The sequence below is a fragment of the Chenopodium quinoa genome, unplaced genomic scaffold (genome assembly GCF_001683475.1).
Source record: "Chenopodium quinoa cultivar QQ74 unplaced genomic scaffold, ASM168347v1, whole genome shotgun sequence".
Lineage (NCBI taxonomy): Eukaryota > Viridiplantae > Streptophyta > Magnoliopsida > Caryophyllales > Amaranthaceae > Chenopodium > Chenopodium quinoa.
In genome coordinates, this window is record NW_018743669.1 from 2,321,131 (window position 1) to 2,333,670 (window position 12,540).

The window sequence follows — 12,540 nt, forward strand, 5'->3', positions numbered from 1 at the left end:
GAATCAATGACAAAGATAGGATCTTATATTCCATTATTCTACAACAAATCCCATACCTGATTCCCCATATCAACTTGCTTCAATTTTTTATTGAGTAGTGTCTCTATATGCTCATACATATAGATGATGTAGTGCTTTTTTTTTTTTTAAAGATCTTTTAGGTTGTAATTTGCCCTTTATTTATGAAGTTCTCACTATTCGATGATGTAGTAGTTAGGATAGGGAGATCAAGAATGAGGAGTTTTAATTGATAATCCTAAAGAAGTCATCGGGTTGTGTTTCGTGATCTGGGGTTGAACCGAGTCAACCGTATACTAAAGTGCCTTTTAAAATATTGTCTCAAGCACAATCTAAGCCCATATACCTTCTGCATTAGCCGTGTCAAAACTACTTGCCAAGACACTAATTTTAATTTGCTATGCTCTGTTATGTTTGGTCATGTCTTGTCGTATCTTTTTATGAAAAAAAAATGCAGTACAGAGCTCTAGCTAAGATTTGCACTCAATAATTGCCATACTCACCTTATACCCATACCATTTTTTTTTTTAAAAAAAAAGAAAAAAGAAAATTGTTAGTGTCGTACCTAAGGTCACAATAGTGTGTCATCTAACACAGTAAGTCCATTGATTGAAGCATCCAATCAGTATTCACTGTAATAAGTGCATAAATCATTAAATTGCTCTTTAATTCTGTATCAGTTTGCATTCAAATCAAAAGAATTAGATCCAATAAGTCAATACCAATACACTATCATTATTGTGAGATTTGTGAGTGTCACAATCTAATTTTTGTTCTTGTTGAATTTGATTTGATAAGTCACACCCGTAAAAGTCCCATACTACAAAATTTTCTTTTTAATTTGTTGAAAATAATTGGTAAAATAGCATTTTTTGATAATTTTGTTTTAATATTTTTTTCTCCTAAGATGGAACCCACACTCCTTTTTAATTTGTTGAAATCAATTGGTAAAAATTGACAGATGCAATAGATGGGATGGAACAAGTAAAATTTGTCAAAAAAAAAATAAAAATAAATAAAATTATATGACTTTGAATTGTGGTAAGATTTTAAGACTTGAAGATTATAGCATCAAATCATACTAAAGATTACAATTGTTTGGGGTAAAAATACCCTAAACACGTGGCCCAATGGCCTAGTGACACGTGGCATCCAGCCGTTGGTCAGCAGGGCTCCAATCCTCTGCTGACACGTGTCCTCTAAACCCTAAAAGGGGAACCATCCCTTCCCCACTATAAATAGTGGAAGGACCCTCATTAATGGGGTTTGGAACATTTGTTGTTCACATTGAATACTCCTCAAAAAGAAAAACACTTACCCCGAGCAATATTAATTGCAGAATTCTCCCATTACGCGAGAAGTAACTTCTACATTACGTGCATTCTACCTCCCGTATCTTTACTAACTTGATCGTCGGAGGCGGAGCTCCTACCCCCAGGAGTCTTCGTGATCTTGCAGGCACAGGCGTCGAAGGGCATTCTTGGAATTGTAACTCTCCCGCAGGACACATCAAAAAACCCCGAAACATTTGGCGCCGTCTGTGGGGAGAGTACTTCTAAGATGACTTCTGATACTGTGTCACCGAATCAGGGCAAACGGCCTGTGGTCGAGCCTGAGGTCCAGACGGACCATGAAAGTGGCGACGAAATTGAAACATATGTGGCCCCGGATGGGTCTTTCAGAACGAAGCACCTTCGTGCTAAAGATAGAAGAGAACGGGAAATCAGCCAAGCTGCTCCCAACAACCCAGCCGGGCAACCGGCTGGAATTGCCCAAACGGTGGAAGGCTCAGCCCCCGTTACAAGAAACGAACTCATGTCTTTCATGAATAGTTTCAAGGGTGAGATCAAGAGCCTCATCCGGTCAGCTACTCCAAAGAAGGGTCAGCCGGCCAAGAAGCCTTCTGGAAAGAAGGCGGTCAAAGAACGAGTTCCTACCCCTCATCCCAAGCCAAAGGAGGGGGAGGGCTTAAGGTTTGATCCAAGCAGACTCCGTTTTCCTCAAGGGGAGCTGCGAAAGGCCATCCGGCACGTACAGCCGGATGGCTCCAAGAAAACATTCTCAGACGCCCGCACATTTCTCCAAGAGAAGCGAGGTCAGGCGTCTGCGTCGGCCTCAACGTCGACCTTCCCGGACAGTTTCCATGACGTCTCACACAGGCGTACGGGAACGAACCTTAGGAGCCAGACGGACGAAGCTTCTGCCCGGTCTGGACCCAAAGTGATCCAGCCTGGCCTATTCGGCACACCGAATGGGTTGGGTGGATCCCCTTTCATGTCACCGGGTCTTTTCGGTGGGCAAGCGCAGCAGCCGTTCCAACCCACGGACTGGCAGCTGCGCCTGCTAAATTTGGGGGAACAGCCAACGGCGTTCTCACCAGAGATAACCCAGGCGGCACAGCCGCCTAAGATCAAGAATGTTTTAGTGGGGGCCTATGATGGCACCACCAACCCAGAAGACCATCTAATGGCCTACTCTAACCTCATGTACCTCCAGGGGTTAGATGATGTCGTCTGGTGTCGATGCTTCCCGGCTACCCTCAAGGGCATAGCCCAGCGGTGGTTTGGTAACCTACCAGCCGGTTGCATCAACAGCTTTCGAACTTTGGCGTACTTGTTTACGTCAAATTTCTCAATGAATATTCCTGCCAAAAAGACTAGCCTCGACCTAGGGGCAATACAGCAGGGCGACCGCGAGGGCCTCCGGTCGTACGTCAGACGGTTCAATCTGATGAGAATTCAGATTCCAGGACTATCAGACGAAGTGGCCTATACAGACTTCTTCCGAGGTCTGAAGGATGGGTCGACCTTTAAGTTTGACCTCGTCCGGAAGAGGGTTGCTACCCTCCAAGAGGCGTTAATTGAAGCTGAAGCCTATATACAGGCGACGGAGCTTTGTGCTGTCAAGCAGCCGTCAGATTATAAAAAGTCTGACAAAAAAGAGAGCCGGCAACAGCATCAGCCGGCAAGAAAGGAAGAAAAGAGAAAAGGGGTCTGGGCAGCTGACCGATCAGGACAGCCGGCCCAGAAGATCAGGCGGAAGTCAGAACCATATGTCCCCAAATACGAGTTCACAAAAGATTGCTCCACCATCCTCCTGGAAATCAAAGACCGGATGTCTCTCGACAAACCGGCTGAAATGAAAAGCCCCGTGAATAAACGGGACAAGAGCAAGTATTGCCAATACCACGAGGATGTTGGCCACGACACCAATGGCTGCTATAGCCTCAGGCGGCTATTGGACCGTCTGGCAGATGAGGGGGCCCTAAAATCCTATATACCCAAGGCTAAGGGTAATACCCAGGCCAAGAAAGGGCAGGCGGCAAAAACCGGCCCAGTAAACTCCGAGACGGATGAAGAGACCATCTTCACCATAGCATACGGTTTTGCCGGAGGGGGTCCCACCATCCGGGGCACCAAAGACAACATCAGGAAGCTGGTCAACTCAGTGGATGAGGGTCAGGCGTCGAAAGACATCTTCCCTGAGGTCCTTATTTCTGAAAAGGACCGGGGCAAGGTCAGGCGGCCTCATGATGACCCCATCGTCATCGAATGCAAGGTTGCCAACCAGAAGGTTGGCCGGATCCTAATAGACACCGGGAGCTCGTCTGACCTAATCAGTTATCAGTGCTTGACCAAGCTCAAGTACACATCCGGTAACATGCACCAGGCTCCTCACCCACTAGTCGGTTTTGGGGGTGGAGTAGTGCATCCGGTCGGAAGCATAGATATTCCGATCCGGCTGGGTGAAAAGGGGCAAGGACGCCACATGATAGTCAAGTTTTTAGTTGTGGAGGAGCTGTCCGCCTACAACATGATATTTGGCCGTCCTACCCTCAACGCATCTAAGGTTGTCATCATCCCGTCCCTCATGTTGGTCAAATTTCAAAAGGATGATGGTACAGTCGGTGCCCTAAGCGGGGACCAGAAGACGGCAAGAGAGTGTTATCTCTCTGACGTCAAGACAACTGTGGGTGCAGCCGGCCAGGGCGATCCCATAGATATTGATAACTGCGATCCAGCAGTCCCGGCTCCAAGGGCAGCCGGTATGAAAAGAAAGGCGGACCAACTGGCACCCGTCAAAAAGGAGAAATAACAATCACTAGCCGGGGAAAGGTCAGATGACCAACGACCTCAGCCGGCTGGTGACTGCCTTGATGTCATCCTAGATGACAGCCGTCCTGAAAGAACAGTCAAGGTCGGGACGGTAGCCTTCGAACGGTTGGGAGAAGGTTTGCTCCAGCTGCTGAAGGAATTCAAAGACATCTTTGCCTTTGAAGTGGAAGAGATGCCAGGCGTCAGCCCGGATCTTGCTGTCCACAAGCTAGCCGTAGATCCCAAAAAGCAGCCGGTTAGGCAGAAAAAGAGGGATCATGGTGGAGAAAGATATCAAGCGGCAGCGGCTGAGGTCAAAAAGCTGTTGGATGCTGGGTTCATTAGGCAATGCTACTACCCGGATTGGGTGGCAAATGTCGTTCTAGTAAAGAAGCCGAACGGTACTTGGCGGATTTGTGTGGATTACACAGATCTGAACAAAGCATGCCCAAAAGATAGCTACCCGCTTCCAAAGATTGACAGCCTAGTCGACTCAACAGCCGGCCATGCGCTAATGAGCTTTATGGATGCTTATTCCGGCTTCCATCAAATACCTCTCTGGAAGAAAGATCAGGAGAAGACGGCTTTTGTCACTGATCAGGGGTTATTCTGCTATACGGTGATGCCGTTTGGGTTGAAGAATGCACCGGCTACATTCCAGCGCATGATAAACACCGTTTTTATCAACCAGATTGGCAGGAATGTAGAGGCGTATATCGATGACATGATAGTCAAATCCAAGCTACAGACGGATCACCTAGCAGACCTGCGAGAAACCTTCACCACACTCAGGCGGCACCGGGTCATGCTTAACCCAAAGAAATGCGTATTTGGTGTTGAGTCTGGGAAGTTTCTCGGATTCTTGATTGACCAAAGAGGCATCGAAGCTAATCCGGAAAAAATACAGGCGGTAATTGACATGAAGTCTCCCCGCACTGTAAAAGAAGTCCAGAAGTTGACCGGTTGTCTGGCGGCATTGGGGAGGTTCCTCAGCCGGTCAGGTGACAAGTGCCTCTATTTCTTTCAGGCAATCAGGAAGAGGTCAAGGTTTGAATGGGGTGAAGAAGCAGAGGCGGCATTCCAGAGGCTTAAGCAGCACTTGCATTCTTTGCCAAGGCTAGTGAGCCCCCTACCCCGGGAGGTTCTGTACATGTACCTAGCCGTCTCTGATCACGCCCTTAGTGCCGTTCTCCTCGCTGAGAGAGACGGCATTCAGCTGCCGGTGTACTTCATCAGCCATGTCTTAAAAAATGCTGAGCTCCGGTACCCCATGATCGAAAAATTTGGGTTGGCCTTATTCGTAGCAGTCAAGCGGTTGAAGCCTTATTTTTTGGCACATCCGGTTGTGGTATACACAGATCAGCCGCTCAAGCGTACGATGACTGCTATAGAGTCATCCGGTAGAATGATCAAGTGGGCTGTTGAAATACAAGGCCTTGAGATAACTTTTGAACCCAGGCGGGCAGTGAAAGGTCAGGCGTTTGCCGACTTTATTGTCGAGATGACTAGGCCGGTGCACCCGGAAAACCCTGATCAGGTCTAGAAGTTATTTGTAGACGGCAGCTCTACGATGAACGGCTGTGGTGCAGGTGTTATCTGTCATTCCCCGGAAGGGGATAAGTTTGAATATGCACTACGGTTTAAGTTCCAAGCCTCCAACAATGAGGCAGAGTATGAAGCCCTGCTAGCCGGATTGCGCATGTGTAAGGCAGCCGGTGCAAGAAAGGTCGACGCCTGCTCAGATTCACAGCTGATAGTTAGCCAGTACTTTGGTGACTACGAAGCCACCCATCCGGCTATGATCAAATATTTGCAGGCGGTCAAAGAGGAGGCTGGGTCCTTCGATGAATTCCATCTGCGACAGGTGCCCCGGTCTGAAAACAATCAGGCGGATGCCCTCTCAAAGTTGACATCATCAGCCTCCGGTGATGCTCCTAGGACGGTCTTTTGGGAAGTCATTGAAAAACGAAGTATTCAGAATGACCCCATTGGAGTCTTGGACAGAACTGCTACCTGGATGGATCCCATCCGGTCCTTTTTGACGGATGGTACCTTGCCGGATGACCCTTCAGAAGCATCAGCGCTCAAGAAGCGTGCTTCAAGTTTTTTTATGCATCAAGGGGAACTCCTCCGGAAGGGATACCTGCAGCCGTTTTTGAAATGTGTAACCCCGGATAGGGGGAGAGAAGTTTTGGAAGATCTGCACGCGGGGTTTTGTGCCTCGCATATTGGCGGCAGGTCCCTGGCCAGAAGAACCAGACGGCAAGGGTACTTCTGGCCCACTCTTGAAGCGGATGCCATGGATCTAGTAAAGAGATGCGACAAGTGCCAAAAATTCGCTAAGTTGATACATCAACCGGCAACAGAACTCACGGCAATCCATAGGCCGGTTCCGTTTGCTAAATGGGGCATGGACATTTTGGGACCTTATACGCCTGCATCAGGCGGCCGCCGCTACATTCTTGTAGCAGTAGACTACTTCACCAAATGGGTTGAGGCAGAGGCGGTGAAAGGGATTAAAACGAAAGACGTGATTTCTTTCATCTGGAGAAACGTCATCACCCGGTTCGGGGTTCCAATGTCCATGGTTTTCGACAACGGACCGCAGTTCGAAACGCCTGTCCTGAAGACCTGGTTGGGAGACCAAGGAATTTCCCATTGTTTTGCATCCGTTGGCCGTCCTCAGGCAAACGGTCAAGTTGAGGCTTTTAACAAGTTGATCTCAGACGGGATAAAGAAGAAAGTAGAAAGAGCCGGTGGACTATGGGCAGAGGAATTACCTCATGTCCTTTGGGCTATCCGGACAACCGAAAAGGGGGCAACCGGTGAGACCCCATTTCTCATGACATACGGCACTGAAGCAGTTCTTCCCATTGAACATTATGAGCCTACTCTACGCATTATGTTATATGATGAGGAGGCTAACTGGGAAGCCATGCGGTTAGCATTAGACGCTCTTCCAGAGCGAAGGGGGAATGCTGCCTTGCGTCATGAGATCTACCGTCTGCGTATGACTAGAGCCTACAACAAGCGGGTTCGTAAAAGACCTTTGAAAGAAGGAGATTTTGTGCTTCGCAAAATGGAGGCAACCGGTAGGGCCAATGAACAAGGCAAATTAACCCCAAATTGGGAGGGACCCTACCGGATCTTTGAAGAAGTACGAGACGGCACTTACCGCCTGGAAACTCCAGACGGAAGAAAGTTGCCTAGAACTTGGAATGTAGATAACCTCAAAAAATACTACTTCTAAGCATTGTACATCTTTTGAAAATTTTCAAATGATTAATGAGAATTACATTCAATTTTGTATACAACCGCCATGTCTTGTGCCTACCACAAGCGGCACCAGTAACTAATTTTTTCATCCGGTGACACCCATACGGGTGAATTCATCGAAGAGAACATCTCCCATTTGGGTGGTAAATTGTTCTAAGAGATCACACAGGCGGACAAATCCGCCTGACGATCCTACGCACCAAAAAAGGGCAGGCTAGCAACCCCAAACTTGCAGCCGGCTCACTTTTTGGACAAATCCGCCTGACTCTCTAAGAGCAGGCCTAAAATCATCCGGTGACACCCCTACGGGTGAATTCATCGAAGAGAACATCTCCCATTTGGGTGGTAAATTGTTCTAAGCGATCACACAGGCGGTCAAATCCGCCTGACGATCCTTCGCACCAAAAAAGGCAGGCTAGCAACCCCAAACTTGCAGCCGGCTCACTTTTTGGAAGGACAGCCGGTACTCAGTACCGACGCCTGACTCTCTAAGAGCAGGCCTAAACATTTGGTCTAGGCCATAATTCATTCAGGGGTATGCTTGCAAAAGCCCAACCGGTGAATGGACATCCTAATCTGGCGTGATTCTTTTGCGAAGTCCCGACCGGTAATTCAGTATAAACCGACTGGCTCCCGAATCTAATGTTGGCACTTAGTGTATATTCGAGCTATATCATATGGATAGTCCCTGGCTTGCAAAGACCCAGACCGCTATCCAGGGGCAATTACCCAGACGCCATCCGGTTTGGTTTTGGGTCAAAATTTCTTCGCCTAGTTTGCGAAGACCCAGACGGCAGTGTTACCGGTGGGGTCTTCTTGGCAACCCTTGCAAATTTCTTCGCCTAGTTTGCGAAGACCGAGACGGCAGTGTTACCGGTGGGGTCTTCTTGGCAACCCTTGCAAATTTCTTCGCCTAGTTTGCGAAGACCCAGACGGCAGAGTTACCGGTGGGGTCTTCTTGGCAACCCTTGCAAATTTCTTCGCCTAGTTTGCGAAGACCCAGACGGCAGTGTTACCGGTGGGGTCTTCTTGGCAACCCTTGCAAATTTCTTCGCCTAGTTTGCGAAGACCCAGACGGCAGTGTTACCGGTGGGGTCTTCTTGGCAACCCTTGCAAATTTCTTCGCCTAGTTTGCGAAGACCCAGACGGCAGTGTTACCGGTGGGGTCTTCTTGGCAACCCTTGCAAATTTCTTCGCCTAGTTTGCGAAGACCCAGACGGCAGTGTTACCGGTGGGGTCTTCTTGGCAACCCTTGCAAATTTCTTCGCCTAGTTTGTGAAGACCCAGACGGCAGTGTTACCGGTGGGGTCTTCTTGGTTATCCTCGCAGAAATATGTATAAAAAATAACAAGAATTCTAATATTGGAGTGCAGAAACATAAAAAGCATTCAAAAGCCGGCTCAGCCGGTGAAAATGTTTATATTCAAAATAAAAATTATTACAGTTTAGCCCATCTCATCCGGCGCTATTACAAGATAATGCTAGGCTCGCAGGCCGGGAAGTAGTTGCTACTCCAGGCGAACAGTGAGCCGGTCCTATTCCGGTTGGTTCTGGGTTGGATCTGGGTGAGCGGCTGCGTCGGCTTCAGGAACGACTTCTTCCTCTTCAGCAGCCTCCGCCTGCCGTCGCGCAATCTCCTCCCTAACCCAAGCGTCATAGGGTCCGGGCCCCGGCTCGTTCGCCTCCTCGGCCAGAATGGCAAGATCAGAATATTTGAAGGCGAGTTCCCAGACGGTGAAGTCCGCCTCCGGGTGGATGAGGGAAAACGCCCGTTGCATCCGGTTTGCACAGTCATGCTCATTCTCTTCAATGAGCCTCTCCTGCTCCGACTCCAAGGTGGCCTTGAAGTTCTCATTGGCAGCAGTCGCCTCTTTGCGCAGGCGCTCATTCTCTTTGGCAAGGCGGCCATTTTCAGTCTCCGCCTTGCTCAGCCGTTGGAGGGGCTCAGTCTGTTCCTCCAACTTTTTATTGGCATCATCTAGGGACGCCTGCAGTTGGTCAACTTGGTTTTTCAGCTGATCAATCTGCTGTTGGAGGGCTTTGGTATTCTCCGCCTGTTCCATGCGTATAGATTTAGATTCTAAGCCATTCATGTACAAAGAGTAGTCAGCAACATTATGGGCGTCATCAACAGCCCGTTTGCTTCTCCTTACCTCCTCAGACTTGCGGGTATAAGCTCGTTTGAGCCCCTCTACGCGCAGCATAGCCTGCAAAAATACAGCCGGTTAATACTGCATACTTAAAAATGCACGTCAAGAAAATTACCGCATGGTTGTTGGAGCATACGTCGGCCAGGTCGACCAGCACCCGGTCGGCATTAAAGGAGTTGATCCCAGGGATCGCCTCCTTTTCGTCCCTGGGGACGGCTTTCAGCATGGCCCGGGCATATTGTGCCCCGTCCGGCCAGCGGGGAGAATTATCTGCACCAGAAACAGACGGTGAGGAACTCGCATATGCTCTGCCTATAGATTGCCGGCTGATTGGAGAATCCCCCGGCTGCGATCGAGACTGTGAATAAGACTTGACCCGCATGGGCAGATCAAGCAGTGTAAGGTCGAAGTTACCTTGGCGGCCCGAACGGCCTTCAGAGGGACCGGTTGCGGTCCTCAATGGGATGGCAGAAAGCACATCCGCAGATCCAGGCCCGTCTGGGACCCTTATTGATTTGCCGCCGGTAGTTTGCCGGTCGGCTGTCTTCTGCACCTTGGATGCAGACTCTTGTTGGGTCGGCGGAGGCCTGACCTGTTTTTGAAGGGACCGGGGCATCTGCTTCCCGTCCTGTAAACGAGAAAAATATAAGTTATGGGATAAAAGGATTGAAATAAACGAGAAGGATCAGACGGTTATACCTTCTTCGCCGCCTGGGCAGCAAGTTTTTTCTCGAGATTGGCTTTCCGGATGTCGGCAGCCGACCTAGCCGGTGTCTTCTCAGTGGGCAGCATTTTCTTGGCTTCTTCTGCAGAGGAAGGCACACGGTTAGAATAATAAATAAGCAAGGAAATAAAAGCATCCGGTTCGAAAGAAACCGGCTGAGTTCCGAATACATACGTTTTTTAAACATGCTGCTTAGGCCACAAGCGGACAAGAAGCATTCGTCCCTAAAAAATTCATGTTTGGGCACCCAGTTTCTAGGTACCCTTACTATCTCTCCGGATGAGAGGGTGTCAGGAACTAACTCAAAAAACCCGGAGTCAAGGATGGTCTCTCTATCATCCTCCGGGACAGGGGGCAGGCAGCACTTGGTCCCCAAGAGTTCTGGTTTCCGGTTGTAGATCCGGAATTCTCTGTTCTCTGCCGTAGTTGGGGCCTTAACCAAGTAGAACCGGTGCTTCCAGTCCGACCATTTGGATGGCTTGTCCAAGGTCATAAGGTATTTGGGCTGGGTGGTCAAGGTATACCAGGCTCTCCAGCCGCCTGGGCTCCTACTCAAGTAATGCATGTGGGCAAACGCCTCCCAGCCGGGGTTGAGGCCCTGCATCTCGCAGGCGGCGATATACCCTAAAATATTTACCCATGAGTTGGGGGTTAATTGCCAGAGACCTAGGCCATACCCCCTAAGTATGGCTTTTATTGTGTCGTGGAGAGGGAAGCGGACTCCGGCCACGAAGGCCGCCTCGTAGCACCCGAACCAAGCGTTCGCGTTCGGTTGTCCATCCTCCCACCATATTGTTCCCAGAGCAGCCGGGACTTTTATTGTATAGTCACCACCCAGCGGCCGCCGTTTGATAAAATCTGGCAGCGCAGCCCGCATGAGCTCACGGTCCTTGGAGGAGACGACGATCATGAGAGGATCGTTCCTATTATCCCAAGAAGGCCTCTCCGCCTCCTCGCTATCCTCAGATTCGGTTAAGTAGCTGCTACTGCTACTTTGAACGTGACCGGCATCAGAGCCGGCTGGGGAGTTGGAGACCTCCTTATCAGAGTGATAAGTCCTATTTTGCACATGTTTTAGGTGGGTATCTAAGCTCATTTTATTACAAAATTAGAGATCTTTGGTGCATATTTGCATTATTTGCTTAAGTTGTGCTCTACTACTCTTCGTTTGTGTGTTTTGATGAATTTCAGGTGATTTATATGCAAATGGAGTATGGTTGGCTAATATTGAGTATAATAATCATGGAGTATGAAAACATATTGCTTAAGAATATCAAATCATGTGTTCGAGACGAACTTGAGTGAAAATGAAGCAAAACGTTGATGAAATACTTGACAAATATGACACCTGTTCACTATTATGCTCATAACTTTTGATATACAAATGATAATGGAGTGATTCAAATTGCATTGGAAAGTAGACTTGAAGACCTTCCCAACGATATATTACACGCCTCAAACAGAGCTCCGGATATGAAGTTATGACTGATTTAAGATGAGTTAAATACAAACTATTTGCTGCAGCCTCTACGTGCCCGATCGGGCATGGTCCGCCCGGTTGGACCGGGCACATAGGAGTTCGATGATTTTTGGTATTTTCTAAGGTAGAAAGCAATTTATGAAGACCGCCCCACGCGCCCGATCGGGCAAGGTCAGCCCGGTTGGACCGGGCACGTGGTGGAAGAAGTGCTACGAAGGAAAGCAACTCCGTACTCTCACCGCCCGATCGGGAGGTGCTTGCCCGGTTGGACCGGGCACAGTTATGCGACACTCCGTATTATTATTTTCTTATTTTTAGGTCATTAAGGGTATAAATACCCCTTGTAATCTTCATTAGAAAGAAGTTTTAAGTTTTCCATTATTCCTCTTTCTCTCTCTAGAGTTCTAGTTTATTACTTTGAAGCAATTTTAATTCTTTCCATTAGATTTGAGCATTGTTTTTCAACAATTTAATTCCTTTCAATTGAAGAATCCTTGGTATTCACTTCTACTTCATTCTCTTTCAATTATAATTGCTTTTCAATTATGTTTTCCATATTCATGATTGTTATTGTTTCTTTCAATATGTGTGAGTAGATTTTCTATTCCAAGATCTAGGGTAGCCCAATTATGATTGATGCATGAATTAAAACTTTAAATTCCCCAATAATAATCCCAATTGACATGCTTAATTGATTGTGTTTATGCCAATACTAGATTAGGAATAATTAGTATTGTTATCATCCCTTTGTTCTTATTGCAACGGAAGTTGGGTATTAACGGGATTAGGTTATTCCAA

General features: G+C 48.0%; 1 protein-coding gene across 1 annotated transcript; it reads right to left on the bottom strand.

Moving 5' to 3' along the window:
- Positions 1-640: 640 nt before the first annotated feature.
- On the bottom strand, positions 641-10,442 carry LOC110683325. Its single transcript, XM_021859670.1, has 5 exons — positions 10,238-10,442; positions 9,953-10,166; positions 9,675-9,808; positions 9,204-9,595; positions 641-689 (listed from the first exon to the last, which is right to left on the bottom strand). The coding sequence occupies exons 1-5, from the start codon at positions 10,328-10,330 to the stop codon at positions 641-643; spliced, it is 882 nt and encodes a 293-aa protein (XP_021715362.1). The 5' UTR covers positions 10,331-10,442.
- Between the last annotated feature and the right edge of the window lie 2,098 nt (positions 10,443-12,540).